The 18538-nt window shown below is 38.6% G+C and overlaps 1 protein-coding gene and 1 pseudogene across 5 annotated transcripts in view; both read right to left on the reverse strand.

The window, feature by feature from the left end:
- Positions 1-18538, reverse strand: part of NKTR (natural killer cell triggering receptor) — a 59384-nt gene that overhangs the window by 40574 nt on the left and 272 nt on the right. For all 5 annotated transcript variants that reach the window (XM_046001544.1, XM_046001542.1, XM_046001541.1 and 2 more), the window contains exon 2: positions 18408-18488. In XM_046001544.1, the coding sequence (XP_045857500.1) occupies positions 18408-18465 (58 nt within the window). In that variant the 5' untranslated portion in view covers positions 18466-18488. The remainder of the gene's footprint in view (positions 1-18407; positions 18489-18538) is intronic.
- Positions 1754-2792, reverse strand: LOC123939733 (annotated as a pseudogene).

Genomic DNA, 18538 nt, shown 5'->3' on the forward strand with positions numbered 1-18538 from the left:
GTCCATTTCCTCAAATTTCATAGTGGGAGTCAACAGGTAAAGGAAATATGGTTTAGGAATAGTTAAACATATAATTCACTTACAGAGCTAAAAATATATTACTGTGGCAGAGCAACCCATAGTAAAAAGATATAAAACAAAGCAAAAATAGCAAGAGAATACAAATAAGATTTAAGACCAAACAGTTCTATAATTTTTTTTGGCACACAGAGCTCTTTTCATGACAGGTCAATCAACACCCAGGTAAGGTATCCTGCAGATAGTACCAGCAAAAACTCAAGAGAATTTATTGGCTCATATAGTTAGTTGACAAGTATATAGGCTGAGATCAGAGAATCAAAGAACTCTAGGAACCAGGATGTCAAGGAGTGAGGCCAGATCTTAGAACTGCCAGGTCTCAAAAGGTGAAAGGTTCTAATACCACTTCTTTGTCCCAATGAATGCATACAACTCTAAATATTTTCATTAGTGATTAGATAAATTAATCACTCAAATGAAGATAAAAGCAGTAAACAAACCTAAGAAAAATATAAAAGAGCTTTTAATGAAAGTACAAGCAGAAATTAATATATTAGAAAACAAAAATATTAGACTTGACAAATAAATTCCAAAGCTGGCTCTTTTGGAGGAAAAATAAAAAGGAATACCAAAATATAGAAAAAAGAATTAAAAGAATGTATGGATTACAACTCCATGCCGACAGAGACTAAAGAACAGAGCCAAGAAAGGAACTAAAATGCTATTAAGTATCTATCCAAGAGCATTGTTAAGTAACTCTTCGTATTAATTATATGAAGAGTTGAGTATAATGTCACCTCAACTGTTTCATAGCACAGCAAAAGATGAAAAGCTTAACATATTTTATGAAACAAACTGATACCAAAACCTAAGAAAGATGATATAAAACAAACCTTAAAATCCTATATATTGGGCCGCCTGGGTGGCTCAGTCTGTTCAGCGTCTGCCTTTAGCTCAGGTCATTATCCCAGGATCCTGGGATGGAGCCCTGTGTTGGGCTCTGCTCAGCAGGAAGTCTGTTCCTCCTTCCCCTTCCCTGCCCACTTGTGCTCTCTCTCTCAGGTATATAAATAAAATAAATATATATATAAATAAAACACTTTAAAATAAATAAATATATATTATATATATAATATATGTCAATCTCATTTTTATATTTATTTATATTTTATTTATATATATTTTAATATATAAATAAAACACTTTAAAATAAATATATTATATATCAATCTCATTTTTAAAAGATACTATTAAATATTAAACATTATAATATTAAAATATTAAATACTAGGAAGTCTGGGGCACCTGCATGGCTCAGTTAGTTAAGTACCCAACTCTTGGGCTCCTTCCCCATAAGCAGGTATATGCATGTTCTCTATTAAAATAAATAAATAAAATCTTTAAAAAAATTAGGAAATCTATTATTTTATTGAAGTAAAGGAAGAACTCTATAAATATCCTCAGACAGAAACCAAAAGACCATTTGATGAAATTAACATTCATCCCTCAACAAAAACACAAAAATTATCAGACACCCTTCCAATCAACAGCCAGCATTATGTTTAATGGTGGAGCATTAGTACAGCTCTAATGTCATTAAGAACAAGTTAAAAGTGCTTGTTAGCATCACTACTGTTTAATGCCATTCTAGAAATTTTTTTTTTTTTTAAGATTTTATTTACTTATTTGAGAGTCCAAGAGAGAGGGAGAACATGAGTGGGGGGCAGAGGAGAGAGGGAGCAACAGACTCTCCAACGAGCAGAAAGCCCGATGTGGGACTCGATCCAAGGACCCTGGGATCATGGTATGAGCCCATGGCGGACGCTTAACTGTCTGAGCTGCCCAGGCATCACTGAGTTACCCTGCAAACCCCTTAGCCTTAGTTACACAAAGGCAAAATGGGGCAGCTAAGAGTACATACAGGGTTATCAGTGAGAATTAAATGAGTTCCTGGTATCTAATAGGTACTTAGTGATGATAGCTATTATGTTGTTAGGGGGTGGGAATAGGCTTAATTGGTTTTCAGTATCCATGGACACTTGTGTGACTGTCTGTAGTTCAGGAAGCTTCTGAGAGAGAAGAGACTGACTTGGAGCAAAGACTTAAAAAAAAGTTATAATTTGGTAATTCAAAAAAAATGAACATTTGCTAAGAATTTGAAGAATCCAGAAAAGAGCCAAGCTTTCCTCTGACCAGATTTATTGAATGTAAGAAAATTCTATGTACAAAATGACTGGGACCTGCTGCTTCAAAACATGATCCTTTCTTACTAATATTTGGATAAGTCAGTCCATTGAGTGTCCAAAAGAAGCATACTCTAAAATTAAGAGAAAAGTGCCCAATGCACACGAAATAAATGGCCTGACTACTGGGACTGGTGTAGTTGTCTAAGATAATTTACACAGGCAGGATCGAGCCCCGACGACAGGCCGCTGCAGAACCGCCATGAGCCATCAGGAGGCCATCTTGTGCACCGCCACTGTGATGCCGCCGTGTTTCTGGATCATGATGTTCCCATTATCTGATTCTAGACACACCACAGGGATATATCAGTGGGGTCCGAGGTCAGCTTAGCTGCTTGCTGGGCTAGAACGGATATCACCCCAGCATGCTCATCTGACAGGGTCCCACGGCAGCCCAGATTAAGTCCTTGTGAATCTGTGCACAGGACTCCAACAATGGATGGATTCTTCATTGTATCCTCCAAGTGCTGCTCCAAGGTGGCCTCCATCCCGCCCGCCCCGCCCGGGATCCCGCAGCTCGACCCATTCTAGAAATTCTAAGCAATGCAACAGACAAGAGAACCATATACAAAGAGTAAATTTATCATTATTTGAAAGACATAACTGTTCATCTAAATAACCTACAAAAACAAATTGAAATATTAACGGAAACATTAAAATTGTTGATATTTATCTTATGATCAACAGGAACTAGTAAAAAAGATAACAGTTAAAATCACATTCACAACACCAATAAAAACATTCTAACCACTCAGCCATACAGTGCAGGACTCAAAAAAATTACAAACCTCTGACAGACATAAAGGCAACCTGAATAAAAAGAGGGGCATACCTTGTTCTTAGACAGGAAGACTCAAAATTGTAAATGTGTCCAATTTTCTCTAAAGTAATCTACAGTCATTTAATTGCAACTCCCAAAGTACTGAGACTTCTAGAGGAATTTAACAAAATGATCCTGAAGGTTATCTGAATGAACATGCGATGCCCCTCGCCCCCAGTTCAAACTTAAAATTAAAGACGTTATGTTTCACCCTCGTTACTTCTGTACATACTCCTAAAGAACAAAGACATTCCCCTACCTAGCCCCAATACCATCACCACACCATGTTAATAGTGATTAATACCACAGTCTAATACAGTCCATATTCAAATTTACCCAACTGACTCCACATGCACTTTATATTATACTTTTTTATTTTTTAAAGATTATTTGAGAGAGAGAAACGAGAGACACCACATATGGGGAGACAGTCAAAGGGAGAAGGACAGAATCCCAAGCAGAGATCCCTGCCGAGCGTGGAGCTTAACACAGCTCCTCAATCCCACCACCCTGAGATCATGACCTGAGCCGAAGGCAGCGGCTTAATCCACTGAGCCACCCAGGCGCCCCTGGAATGACATTTTGAAACTTAAGAGCATACCATGTTCTATAACAACTTTTCACCCAATGGTTTCGCCACTGATGATCCTTTCCCAAACCAATCATACTGAGCAAAATGTTTCTTCTAATTCCATCATTTCCTCTGTATTTATCCAACTTGAATTTTTCAGGTAAGAGCTTCATCCAGCCATCTACCCTAGACAGAGTTATTAAACAAGACAAAAAAAGCCTGGATTCCTGATACCATCAGGCTGGATCTGCTGGGAGCCATGTAAGAGAAAAATTTCTGTCTTAAATTTAAGCCTCCATTATTCAGCCTTTATGTTTAGCAACCATCACTTTCATACAGTCTAACAAATACAGGTATTTTCATATGATGGCAAACAATATAACCACTAAAAGTGATCACATAAAGCTTAATTTATTAAAACAGAAAAAAGGTGAGAACATGCTCTTTAACAGAAAAAGGCAGGACCAGAACAGTGTGTAGCATATACTATTTTTAAAAATTGTGTATGAACCAGTATATACAATGGAATATTACACCTCCATCAGAAAAGATGAATACCCAACTTCTGTATCAATATGGACAGGACTGGAGGAGATTATGCTGAGTGAAATAAGTCAAGCAGAGAGAGTCAATTATCAAATGGTTTCACTTACTTGTGGAGCATAAGGAATAACACAGAAGACATTGGGTGAAGGAAAGGAGAAGGGCATTGGGGGAAATTGGAGGGGGAGACAAACCATGAGAGACTGTGGACTCTGAGAAACAAGCTGAGGGTTTTAGAGGGGCAGGGGTGGGGGAATGGGTGAGCCTGGTGGTGGGTATTAAGGCAGGCACATACTGCATGGAGCACTGGGTGTGGTGCCTAAACAATGAATCTTGGAACACTGAAAAAATAAATTAAATTGAAAAAAATGTTCAGAAAAGGTTATGACTACCTCTCCATGGCAGGATTTTAAGGCAGGTTTAACTTTTTAAATATTGCTGGAATTTTTATAATGAGCATGTACTGTTTTTACTAACAGAAAAAACAATGAAGCCCTTTGCTGCTTAAAATGTGCCAAACAGATGGAGCAAGAGTTCAGGTCACATAGTTTAGAACTTGCAAATTAGCTTTAATGACTGTCATATTCCTTTCTTTTCCTAATGTGTCATTCATAAACACTGGCAATTTCCATTTTAAAACTTACATGTTTAAAAAACCATCTTTAAATTGGTGGTTTGGAATATGGAAAACATTTTCTAACAAACAGTGTTGCAAGTGGTGATTAAGTTAGGAGGACAGCCAAGAAAGCCTACCTGTTCCATAATTTTGATGTAATTAAGCAAATAACTAAGAGTATTAGCTAAAATTCTAGGAGGGGAGGAAGAAGAAAAGGAGTTTTTCATCCCTTCCTGTATACAATGATAATGGAAGATACATTTCAGAAATACTTTTTTGTTTTAAGAGTTCCCTACTGCCATATCCAACCTTCCCATCTCAGGTGCTTCACTCTCTGGCCAACAAATATCCTAGTGTACCCTAGGACTCAGCACTCCCCTCCAATCTGCTCTTCAAGGAACTTCACGACACTGGGGTGCCCAGGTGGCTCAGTCAGTTAAGCGTCTGCCTCTGGCTCAGGTCATGATACCAGGGTCCTGGGATTGAACCCCGCATCCGGCTCCCTGTTCTGCAGGAAGCCTGCTTCTCCCTCTCCCACTCCCCCTGCTTGTGTTCCCTCTCTTGCTGTGTCTCTCTCTGTCAAATAAATAAAATCTTTAAAAAAAAAAAAAAAAAAAGAATGTCACAACACTAACTCCTAGGTTTTGCACAGCAGCCATGGTATAATAGATAAGAAAGAAAACCTAGGCTAGAGACCTGGCTTTCAATTTCTAGCTATATGATCTTGGATCAAATAGTCTCTCTGAGTTTCCTCATTTGTAAAATGGGTATAAATCTTACATCATAATATTGTGTGGACTGAGTCAACCTGAAAATACATGGTTTTGGGTGGGGCACCTGGGTGGCCCAGGTTAAGCGTCCAACTCTCAATCTCAGCTCTGATCTTGATCTCAGGGTTGAGTTCAAGCCCTGAGTTGGGCTCTACACTGGGCATGGAGCCTACTTAAAAAAAAAAAAAAAAAATTTACATAAACACATATACATATACTAGTATTATCATAGCTATTAATAATATGACTTATCAAAGGCCACCTATACAGAAATGAGCAGAGCGAGAGCCTGGTCTTCTGAGTCCTCAACCAGTGCTCTTTCCAATAAACTCAGCTGTCTCCCTAGGTTCTAACATCACTGACTTTCCCTTGCCCCACACACACTCCTGGACTGGCTCTCTCAGTGAGCAATTCAAGAAAGGAGTCCTGCTGCATGAAGTTCAGGTCATGTATAAAAACAAATCTTCTGGGGCGCCTGGGTGGCTCAGTGGGTTAAAGCCTCTGCCTTCGGCTCAGGTCATGATCCCAGGGTCCTGGGATCGAGCCCCGCATCGGGCTCTCTGCTTGGCAGGGAGCCTGCTTCCTCCTCTCTCTCTCTCTCTGCCTGCCTCTCTCCCTACTTGTGATCTCTATCTGTCAAATAAATAAAAATAAAATCTTTAAAAAAAAAAAATCTTCTTAGAAATTATAGCATTCTTCAAAAGGAGATGCTTATTTGCCCAAACTGATCTTATTTACTTCAGTGTAACAGAACTGCAGTTCGCATGTAACAGTTAAGTCGAAAATTTCAGGCTCTCTGGGATGACTGTCTTGGGCAGAAGCTAGGTACCCTTGGTTTATTTCTGCTCTTCACAGTCTCCTTCTTCTAATCCCAGAATCAGACTTCTAGAAAAAACACCAAGTTTTTCAGGTGATGACAACAGCTAGGTAAGAGCAGGGAGACAGGCAGAGAGCAGTAGCTGTAGTAGTTCACACCGTCTGGGCTGTCTGTTTGGGTAACTTCCAAACTGCTAATGTCACTGCAGTTTCTGATGAAAACGTCACGGTCTTCGTATTAATTACATTACCTATGTGGATCCCTTCTTGGAGCTTAATTTAGGGACGTAACTCTTCCCTTTTCCCCATCATATGGGGTACCCAACCTGAATACAGAGATCTACCCTTTCTAAGTCCTCTACTCACACAAATTACCTAATTAAGAATAAGGCTTCAGTGATTTGTGCAAGTCTGTACAGACTGGAAACAGGAATTTGGGATTTCACCAAATAGCAATCTACTTAAGACAGAGTCTCTTAGAACACAAACTAAAATAGGGGACTACCAGTAGCAAGGCTTACAGTCAGGCATTCACAGCTAGTGGTTCTGAACGCAGTTTCTGAGATAATTTTGAAAGCATTACCTCAGTTCTAGATAACTCTGTCAGTCACCCAAGTCTTCCCCTTTTTAGCCCGAGTTTTTTTTCTGCCTATTTAAAGAAATCTTTTTAGTTTCCATCTGCTTTTATTCCCAGTAAGGTAAGTGTTTAATGAACACCTGACCATCTGTGTAAGTGCTAAGTTCTATCAAGCATTCAGACTGAAAGATATATCCTGGGAAGTTTTAAGACTCCGTACATGCTGTGCAAAAGAGAACTGTAAGGAATGGTACTGGACAGCTAGTTCATACCACTAATGCCAGTCACAATTCCCTGGCAACAACACTAACAAATATCAACAAAGGTAGAAAAGTAACAGAAAAGCACAGGGATTCGGGGGGGCGGGGGGGGGGAGAGGTGGTAGGAGGTATGAGTTAGACAAGGAACAGCCATGTTATGTTAAAGGCAGGAAAGGGAAAAAAATGTTTGTATATTTTACTTGGGGTTGAGGAAGAGAAAGGGAAGGGAAAGGAAGGTGCTATGAAGTCAACTTTCTCCTCTCAAAGTCCCCATAAAAATCCACGTGTCTGCCTTCAAAACCATGCAATCAGGCCTCGTGTTATTACTGGATTCTTCAGGCCCAATTTCTGAATAAATGAATGAATGAATGAATGAACAAAAAAAAGGGCAAGAAACCACACCAAAACCTTTTGCTTACAGAAACCTGAAACAAGTCTTTTTCCTAAAATGTGAACAAAAAGGCTTAATCTTTACAAAGGTCTGTCTAAATACCTTAATATGAAAGCCATGTACTCGACTCAGGGTACATGCTCATGTTCATGCACACACAATAATTAAAGCAACGTAAAAAAAAAATCATGTCAGATACCGTGATAGATTCTTACAAGTAAGAGTCTGCTCTCCAAGTAACACGACAGCATTTAAAGAAACACTGCATTATCAAAAATCACATATAAAAACAATGGTTTCTATGAGAAAATGGGAGGTGGGAGACAAGGGAATTTGAGATTGCAGTTAAGAATGTTTTTTTTCGTTAGGAATATCACTAATAAAGGCATGTTTTTAGCTATGAGCATACACTGTAAAACTTCAACATCACTGTGGAAATCCTGCAACTGATCACACCTCACTCTGCCCCCTTTTCCCAGCACTCTCACTAGCATAATCCTTCTGGTGGTTTTTCAGATTAGTTAAGACAGACACGAATAACTTAGCAGAGCAGTGCTGCTCAATTGCCTTTGTTTCCTATATGACTAGCTCCCTACCTTGTTATCTGATTGCTGTAACACAAACAGCAGTCTGCCTAATTAAAACCATGTCCTTAATTAATCCGTGCCATCACAATAAATTCATGTTACAAAAATATAATCTGTAAGGTAGCTGGTTATATTATTTTATTATTCTTCCCAACAACTTTACTACACAGGCACTACTACACTGGAGTCCTATTTAATTTCTGAGTATACAAAAAGGGAAGAAATCTTCTAAATGGTGGAGACCACTGCATCCAGTCACTCTATTCACAAGCTCAGGACCAGGGTGAGGTTGAGATGGCAGATGCCTTTCTCCTGTTCCTTTAGTACATACCAGATCCCCACATGCCTCACTCTCAAAGTAAAAACTATTTTAAATATGTTGAGTCTGATGATTAAAGGGAAATTCTGAATATAAGCAAATTTTGCTCTGCTATCTTTAGAGCCACATTAAGACAAAACTATAGTATTTCCATTCTACAAAGAGGTCATGTGGCTTGTCCAAAGTCACAAGTAGTACTCCATTTTCAATTGTTTCTTGGATCCATGTGAATTTTAACCAAGGAAGTAGAAACGCCAATTTCAGATATATATTTTTATCTATTATATATTTTATCTTTATCCATTTTTATCTATTTTGATGAATTGCCAGGTTTTTATAATATTTCTCTTACGCCTACATTAAAAAAAAAATTCCAAAGCCAATCATTCCTCTAAAGAAATACCCTGGTTATCCCTTTGGAAAACAAACTTCGGGGAACCTGGGTGGCTCAGTCTGTTAAATGACTGCCTTCGGCTCAGGTCATGATCTCGGGTTCCATCCGGCTCCTTGCTCATTGGGAAGTCTGCTTCTCCCTCTCCCTCTGCTTGTGCTCTGTCAAATAAATATATAAAATCTTCAAAAAAAAAAAAAAAAAGAGGAATGGCACTGTATTCCTCTAAAATGTCAGTGTCAAAAACGTGTAAAAATGGAGAATAAAGTGACATGGCAGCTGAATGTAGTATCTGATGCTAGACTAGATTTTGTATTGGAAGAGAAAAAATGCTGTAATTGACTCTTTAGGCCCAATCACAAAAATGGAAAGAACACAGAGATGGTAGATTAAAGTATCACATCAATGCAAATTTATAAAGTTGATAATTACATTGCACTTATGCAACATCTCAATTCTAAACAAATATGCTAAATAAAATACACTGAAGTATTTATAAGTAAAGAGCCATGATGTAGGTAACTTACCCTCAGATGATTCAGAAAAAACTGCAGGTGCAGAAGAAGTGAGCAAATAGAATAAAATGTAAAGAGGTGATTCTGTATAAAGGACAGATGGGTGATTTTTACTAATTTTATTTTTCAGCTTCTTATAAATGTGAAATAAAAGCCAAAAGAAAAGTTCAAAACATCTGTAGATAAGGCCCAATGCTTGCGTTCTGTGAAAGCATGTGTCTAGAACAGCAGTTCTCAAACTTTTTGCTTTTGGAACCCCTCTCTTCCTTCTCTCTCTCTCTGTATGTATTTTTTAGATTTTATTTATTTGAGAGAGAATGCGAGAAAGCACAAGCAGAGGGAGAGAGGGAGAAGCAGACTTCCTAATGAGCAGGGAACCTGATCTGGAGGCTTGATCTCATGACCCTGAGATCTTGACCTAAGCCAAAGGCAGCCACTTAACCAAATGAACCACCCAAGTGCCCCACCCCTCTATATTCTTAACAATTACTGAGGACCTTAAAGATTTTTTGTATGGGTTGTATCAATTGATATTTACCATAATAGAAATTAAAATGGAGAAACTTTAATATTTAATCAGTTTTCAATAAAGTAAACTCATTATATGTTAATACAATTTTTTTTTTTAAGATTTTATTTATTTATCTATTTGACAGACAGAGATCACAAGTAGGCAGAGAGGCAGGCAGAGAGAGAGGAGGAAGCAGGCTCCCTGCCAAGCAGAAAGCCCAATTTGGGGCTCAATCCCAGGACTCCGGAATCATGACCTGAGCAGAAGGCAGAGGCTTTAACCCACTGAGCCACCCATGTGCCCCAACATAAATATTTTTAATAATTTACATTTTCAAAAATGAACAAGTTTTAATGTGTCATCATTTTGCATTTTTTGCAAATCTCACTTATGTCTGGTGTAGAAGACAGGTTTTCTTGACTGCTCCTGAATTATATCTGTTGCATCATCAGAGTGAACAAATGGGTGTCTGACACCCTAGGGCCTAATGAAAGCCATCTTGCAATTTGAAAACAAAAGGCCTACATCATTTTACTACTATAATGGAGTATAACTATAATTTACTTTGAAATACCTTACATAAATGTTGATGTAAAGGAATCATGAGAAAAAAAAAATGAATGATGAGTTTTTAAATTAAACTTTAACCAGAAAGAAATACCCTCTAAAAGTGAGAATCAAAGGCCACACCTCCAGAGAAGGCTACTAAAAATACTTTTGCTATCTTTATCTCTGACCAACCTGGGGCTTTATTATTAGCAACATGCATGTTAGAAATGGGTTTTCAGGGGCACCTAGGTTGCTCAGTAGGTCAAGCCTCTGCCTTCAGCTCAGGTCATGATCTCAGGGTCCTGGGATCGAGTCCCCCTCTCTCTCTCTGCCTGCCTCTCTGCCTAGTTGTGATCTCTCTCTGTGTCAAATAAATAAATAAAGAAAGAAAGAAAGAAAGAAATGGGTTTTTACTGATAAATCAGTGATGTTCAGAATGAGTGATATACAGACAGAACAAAAATATCTGGAGCTATTCCATACCCTTACATTAACAGGACAAATGAATCTGGAGGGTCACCAACTGGAGTAGAACCCGAGGTTGGGTCTACCAAAAAATCCCGAGGCTAGCTAGCCACATGTTTACAGTATTCTGGTACCTGACAAACATTTGCAGGACAATATTCAAGAGCAGGAATCTTTCACATAAGTGCCAGGAGCACTGAAAGAAAACAAAACTGGGACACCATCGAACTTACTAAACTTTTTTTTTCTTGTGTGTGGGCATACTTGTTTACTAATGTCTACGTATGCTAAAATGCGACTTTTGGTGTACCCTCGTAGCAAGGTTGTGATAAAGGCAACCTATGGCCCTCACTTAACTTACGGATGACTCCCTGGTATGTACTTAAAAAACCCATAATGGCCATTCTTGACTAACCTGGATTAAACCAGTTTATTAGTAGATATCTAAAACCTGGTTCCTTGGACTCCAGTTTCTTAGTACAAGGATCTGAATGATAAGGCAAGGGAAACGCAAGCTTCTGAGGCATCAAGGAGGGAAAAACAAGATTACTATTTCATGCCCACCCTGGGAGGCTCTCACTAACAACCCTAGAGAACATTTAACCAGAGAAGGTTAAGGTTAAGTCTGTCAGAAAAATGAAGTTGTCAATGAGGATTTCATATATATACACACACACTTCTGAACTGGGTACCACATTTCATAGAAAAAGTAATGCCTTCAGAAAACAAGAGCTTATTTGTAAAGACAATGAAAAATTACTGGCTAATTTGTGTCAGTTAACATTTTTAGAAATTTATAAGGAATTCCAGGTTTAATAAAAATGGAATAAATATACTCCACCCTACCTTTCTCACTGAAAGCAACTAAGAAACCTTGGACAGAAAGCATGGAACAATTATCTAAGCACTGAAAAAAAAAATGGAAGCAGGCAGACTGGGGAAGTAACACAAAAAAAGTCCACCGAATTGGTAATGAAATTTGTTTTCCTGCCTTATCTCGTGGCTGGGAATCAAAAGCAATCTGAAAACCAGAACGGCACTCTGGGTACACGAAGAGCTCTAAGGAAAGGGACCCCTACAGGTGACACTGAATGGGGGAAATCTCGTTTTCTTTGTTCTTTCCATTCTCTAGTTCTAGCTCCTAGCCAATTCCACAAGGATAGTGGCAAGAACAGTAGTGACCCGGCAAGCACATAAAACTTCAAGGGAGGCAAAGAATCCTGACTAGAGGAACTGTGCTCCCAAGAGCACAGAAGAATCCCTGCTGCTCTTTAACTCTCAATTCTCTTGCCACTTAGCCTCAGAGACAGACATATTTATAAGAAGCACATGGTAGAGTAAGGAAACTAAAACCCTGGCTTTCTGGCTGGATGACCAAAAAAGGGAGTCCCTAAAGGCCAGAATATATTGGGGAAATCTCAAAGAAGAGGGAGCTCCCTCAAGAAAACAGTCCCATGGTGTTATGAACTCCAGGGCTCATCCATACATTATGCATGTGTGGATCTGACTTTAAACAGCAGAAGGCGGTTGCCGGCTAAACCTAACCAGGCTGACCGCCTGCTACAAGAATCATCATCATCACCAACAGTGAGGGCTCTCCACAGGATTTAAATTAGACCCAGGGTCATGTAACATAATACACAAAATGTCCAAGATACAATTCAACATTTATTGTCATTTTGTCATTTAAAGAACCATGAAAATCTTATATTCCATAAGGAAAGGGCAAAAACAGCAACTCTATGATAACACCGATGCTAGAAATGGTTAGACAAAGACTTTGAAGATTTTATTTATTTATTTGAGAGAGACAGCGTGAGAGAGAGCACAAGAGCAGGATGAGGGACAGAGGAAGAAGGAGACTCCCCGATGAGATGTAGGACTCAATCCTGGGACTCCAGGATCATGACCTTAGCTAAAGGCAGATGCTTAACTGACTGAGCCACCCAAACACCCCTAGACAAAGCAGTTATTTCAACCACACTATGTTAAGTACAAATACTCTTAAAATGAATGGAAAAACAAAATCTCAAGCAAAACCACAACGAAATTAAAAAAATAAATAAATAAAATGGTCAAAATTAAAAATTCACAAGATGGGCTCAACAATACAATGAAGATGACAGGAAAAAGTGAACTTAAGACCCATTAATAGAAATTATTCAATGTGCAAAACAGAGAGGAAAAAAAGACAAAAATAAAAACTGGACAAAGCCTCAGACTTCAAAAAATACATCAAAAGATTTATTTGTGTCATCAAAGTCCTGGAAAGAGAGGAAAAAGAATGTTGGACAGAAAACTATCTGTAGAAGCAGTAGCTGAAAATGTCTTATATTCTGCAAAAAATGTCTTAAATTTCGCAAAAGACAAAGATTCAAGAAGATCAGAAACCCCAAAGAGAATAAACCAAAGAAATTCACATCCACACACATCACAATAAAACTGCTCAAATCTAAAGACAAAGTAAAAATCTCAAAAGCAGTCACACCAGAACACCACATTACATATGGGGCAACAAAAATTTGCATGACTACAGATTTCTTATCAGAAACCAAACTGACCAGAAGGAACATTTTTCAAGTGCTAGAAAAAAAAAAGTAACTGTCAACCCAAAATTCTGTAACTACTGAAAATATCTTTCAAGAATAAAGGCAAAGTTGGGGTGCCTAGGTGGCTCTGTCGGTTAGGCATCTGATTCTTGATCTCAGGTATTTATCTCAGGGTGGTGAGTTCAAGCCCCTTGTTGAGCCCCATGCTAGGCGTGGAGCCTACTTTAAAAAAAAAAAAAGGAAGAGGGGCGCCTGGGTGGCTCAGTGGGTTAAAGCCTCTGCCTTCAGCTCAGGTCATGATCCCAGAGTCCTGGGATCAAGCCCAGCATTGGGCCCTCTGCTCAGAAGGGAGCCTGCTTCCCCCTCTCTCTTTCTCTATCTGCCTTTCTGCCTACTTGTGATCTTGTCTGTCAAATAAATAAATAAAATCTTTTAAAAAAAAAAAAAGGAGAAGAAAGGCAAAGTAAAATTCTCTGGTGAAAAACCAAAACCAGAAAACCAATAAAGAGAACTTATTGCCAAAGTTCTGCTCTGAAAGAAATACTTTAAACATATCCTTAAATTTGGATATGGGAAATGATACCAGAGGGAACCTAAGACTTCAGAAATGAACAAAAAAGAATCAGAAATGTAAACATGTGAGTCAATAATGAGAGTATTTTTTCCTCCTCTTAAGCTAGTATGTGTGACGTTTGAAAGCAAAGGCTTTCAATGTTTGTAGATGTAATACATATAGCCAATACAAGATAAGATAAAGGGTTATTATATGGTGGGATGGTTTCAACATTTCACCTGAAGTGGTAAAATATTAATTCTAAGTACACTGTAAAAAGCCAAGGATATATATTACAATCTTGATAGCAACCACTAAAAAAAAGATATAAAGGTCACCAAAAGGCAACGGAAAAATTTAAAAGATATACTAAAAAATATTCAAATAATCCAGAATGCAAGAAAACAGAGGAAGCAAAAACAATTAAGACAAATCCAAATAAACAATAACTGCATTAAGTGTAAAAGCCTAAATATACTGATTAAAAGATTATGAGAATGGGTTAAAAAAAAGAAGACCCATCTATTTACCATCTGTAAGAAACCCACTTTATTTATTCAAGGTTTTTTTTGGGGTGGGTGGCGGGGAGCAGAGGGAGAGGGAGAATCCCAAGCAGGCTCCACACCCAATGCAGGGCCCCACTAGCTCATGACCTGAGCTGAATTCAAGAGCTGGAGACTCAACCGACTGAGCCACACAGGTGCACCAGATTTTATTTTCGAATATCTCTACATCCAACATGGGGCTTGAACTCACAATCCCAAGATCAAGAGCCCCATGCTCCACCAAATGAGCCAGCAAGGTACCCCAAGAAACACTTTAAATATAAGTTAAAAGTAGAAGGATAGAAAATGACATACCAGATAAACACTAACAAAAAAAATGAAGTAGCAGTATTCATATCAGACAAAGCAGGTTTCCAAGCAAGAAAAATTACCAGGAATAACAAGGGTCATTACATAACGATAAAAGGGTCAATTCATTAGGAAGACATAACAATCCTAATGGTTATGCATCCACCTAACAAGACAGCCTCAAACAAAATGAAGCAAAAACTAACAGAACTGAAAGAAGAAATAAATCCACAATTATCAACAGAGACTTCGATATTCCTCTCTTGGTAAACAATAGAACAAACAACAAAAAAATCAGCCAGGATATGGAAGAACTGAACAACACTATTAGCCAACTGACTCAAGTTGACATTTATAGGACACTCCACAGAAAAACAGCAGAATACATATTCTTTCAAAGTGCACATGGGAAATTCACTAAAATAGAACATATCAAACCTTAATAAATTTAGAAGAACTGAGATAGATCATATAATGTTCTCCAACCATAATGGAATTAAAGTAGAAATCATTAACACAAAAACTGCAAAATAGCCAAGTACTTTGAAATTAAAACACTTCTCAATAATTGTTGAGCCAAAGACTAAGCCTCAAGGGAAAAGAGAAAATACTCTGAGCTGAAAGAAAATGAACAATATGTCAAAATTTGGGGGGTCCTGCATATAAAGGAAACTTATAGCATTAAATCCTTATAATGGAAAAGGGTCTCGAGTCAACAACACAAATTTCCACTTAAAGAAACTAGAAAAAGAGCAAAGCAACCCAAAGCAGGCAACAGAAAAGATATGAAGAGCAGAAATCATCAAAACTGGAAGAAAATAGGGGAAGAAGATCAACAAAACCAAAATTTAGTTTTGTGAAATGATAATAAGTATGACAGTGATAAACCTCTAGCCAGAGACCAAGGAAAAAAGACAAAAGGCACAGATTATCAATATTAGGAACGAAAGAAGAGCTATCACTACAAATCCCACAGATAAACTCACTCAAGAAGAAGTAAGGTGAACAGTTCTGCAACTATTGAAGAAATTAAAATCTTAATTAAAAATCTTCTGAAAAAAAAAATCCTGAAGTATAGTCCTGGAATTATTTCAAATAGGAACCAACTTATTGGGATTCACAGAGAAAAACTCTATTTAGACACTCTTCCTCTTCTAATACATACTTAAAACTCATTTGGTAATTCAAAAGCCTTGATAACTTACTATAAAACATACAAATTTCCTTGGATAGTAATGGAAAACATACATACTGTGCTGCATTCAACTCAATTTCTATCAGAACTTTTTAAGATTTTCCTTATTTGAGGGGCGCCTGGGTGGCTCAGTCGTTAAGCATCTGCCTTCGGCTCAGGTCATCCTGGACAAGCCCCGCATTGGGCTCCCTACTCAGCAGGAAGTCTAATTCTCTCTCTTCCACTCCCTCTGCTTGTGTTCCCTCTCTTGCTGTCACTCTCTCTCAAATTAATAAAATCTTAAAAAAAAAAAATTTGCTTGAGAGAGAGAATGAGAAAGCACGAGAAAGGGAGGATCAGTGGGAGAAGCGGACTCCCTGCCTAGCAGGGCTCTCCCCATGGGGCACTCCCAGGACTCCAGGATCACGACCTGAGCTGAAGGCAGTCGCTTAACCAACTGAGCCACCCAGGCGCCCCTTATCAGCACTTCTTGATCTCTCATTAATGTGGTCATTATGGTCACTCCTAAAGGATCTTTAATACTACTTTGTATTTACAGTAAGTAAAGTATTAACAATACAAGAAGTCAAGAATATCACTTGGCTAAGTACTCAATGACAGACTTACTAATGGTTAAATCTTACAGAGCAGGGTACCCCACTTCAAACAGCTGAAGTGATCCTTAAAAGTTGTGTAAAAATCAAGTACTTACTATTTAGGTAATATACTGAAAAGTGCTTGAAGTATTATATAGGAGATTGAACCATATGAAATTGCCAATTATCAACTGGTTTAACGCAGAACAGTATAAACATGAAATTCACTCTACATTTAACAAACATATTCTGGAGATTTTTCATAACAAAGATTATTTGCAAATCTAGGATATGAATACTTTTCATGAGTCTATTTTTAATTTTTTTGACAGTGGGAAATAGCTTTTTTATTTTATTTAATATGTTCAATTTGCTATTTTTAATTGTTAAAAAAACATAAAATTGTTAAAAGCACGGACTCACTACAGGGTAAGGATTAAGATCCATCAAGGCTCAAAATATTAAACACAGAGAATGCAACCATATTTCTAAGATCACAACATTCCTTTGCTCAAAATCCTTCCATATCTTATCTCACAGGGTCAAAAGTCCTTACTGGTCTATAGCCATTTCCTGCTACTCTCATCCCTCCTCTACTCCACCCTGGGCTTCTGGCAGTTCTTCAAACACCAAAGCACACTCCCTCCTCAGTGCCTTTGTACTAACTTCCTTGGCCAGAAACACTCCTCAAAGACATCCAGGAAGGCTTACCCCTCCTCTGCTTCAGATGTTTTGCCTGTCATCTCAAAATAGCCTTTTCTGACCAACATATTATAACAGTACCCCTACTACAAGCCACTTTATTTTTTTCCCCCTTGTTTATGATCTGTCTTCCCCCGCAGAATACAAACTACCAGGAAGAGAGTCCTTTGTTTTATTCATTGCTATATCCCCAGAGTCTTGGACAGTAGCAGGCTCTCAGTAATAATTTGCTGGACAAGATGCTGCACAAAGACTGCATATTTACTTCCAACTAAAACTTCTGTCACAGATACAAAAAAAAAAAAAAAAAAAAAAAAGGTTAAGAAAACAGTTCGGAACCCGGCAGGCTCTTCTATTTAAAATGAAACAACTACCATTTAGAAGAAAATATTTTATTTTCAGTAATATATATTAAGGAATGGCTGGATTCCTTGAAAGACGAAGCATTAATGCTAAATGCATGCGTGCTGCAAGTCTCTGTTGGTACAGAACACTTCGCTTTATCACATAAGACTTTCACTAAGTCATTTCCCCATGAATCAAGAAATTCTGGCTAAAGATACTTAAGGAAAAATAGAGGTGGGAGTTAACCTACTGATATACAAGAATTACAAAATAGAGAATATACGAATCCAAACCTCACAGCAGAGAAAAATACCAGAAATAGGAATTGGAGTGATTGTCCCCTTAGAGACAGTGAGACAGAAAAAGTCAGAGACAGATTGCACCCTTTCCCTTTGGCGCCAGGGATGGTACGAACACTCACTCAGTCCGGGGGTGCAAGGCGTGACTGTCCCGGCAAGGGGCTTCGGAGGGCGAGACCCGGACCCTGAGTGGGATGGGAGTGGCGGATTCCGGCCGCTCTCCTCTCCCAATGATTTTCGCTCAGGAGCAAAGGTAGTGCTGACTGCGCCTACCCGCTCCCAAAAAGGGTTGGGGGGAGGGTTGATGAGAGTAGACCCCTCCCCTTCCCCAAGGATGGTCCAGGCCCCCGCAAGAGCCCAGTCTCCCGCTCACCCGGCTCCCGGTTGATCTCGATGTCGAAGTGGCACTGCGGCCGGTCCTGCGCCCCCATCACGACCGAGGCGGCGGCAAGAGCTACGAGAAAGGGGGAGGAAAGCGATCAGGGCGGGAGCTAGGGCGGGGGC

The sequence above is a fragment of the Meles meles genome, chromosome 4, assembly GCF_922984935.1.
Source record: "Meles meles chromosome 4, mMelMel3.1 paternal haplotype, whole genome shotgun sequence".
Classification (NCBI taxonomy): domain Eukaryota; kingdom Metazoa; phylum Chordata; class Mammalia; order Carnivora; family Mustelidae; genus Meles; species Meles meles.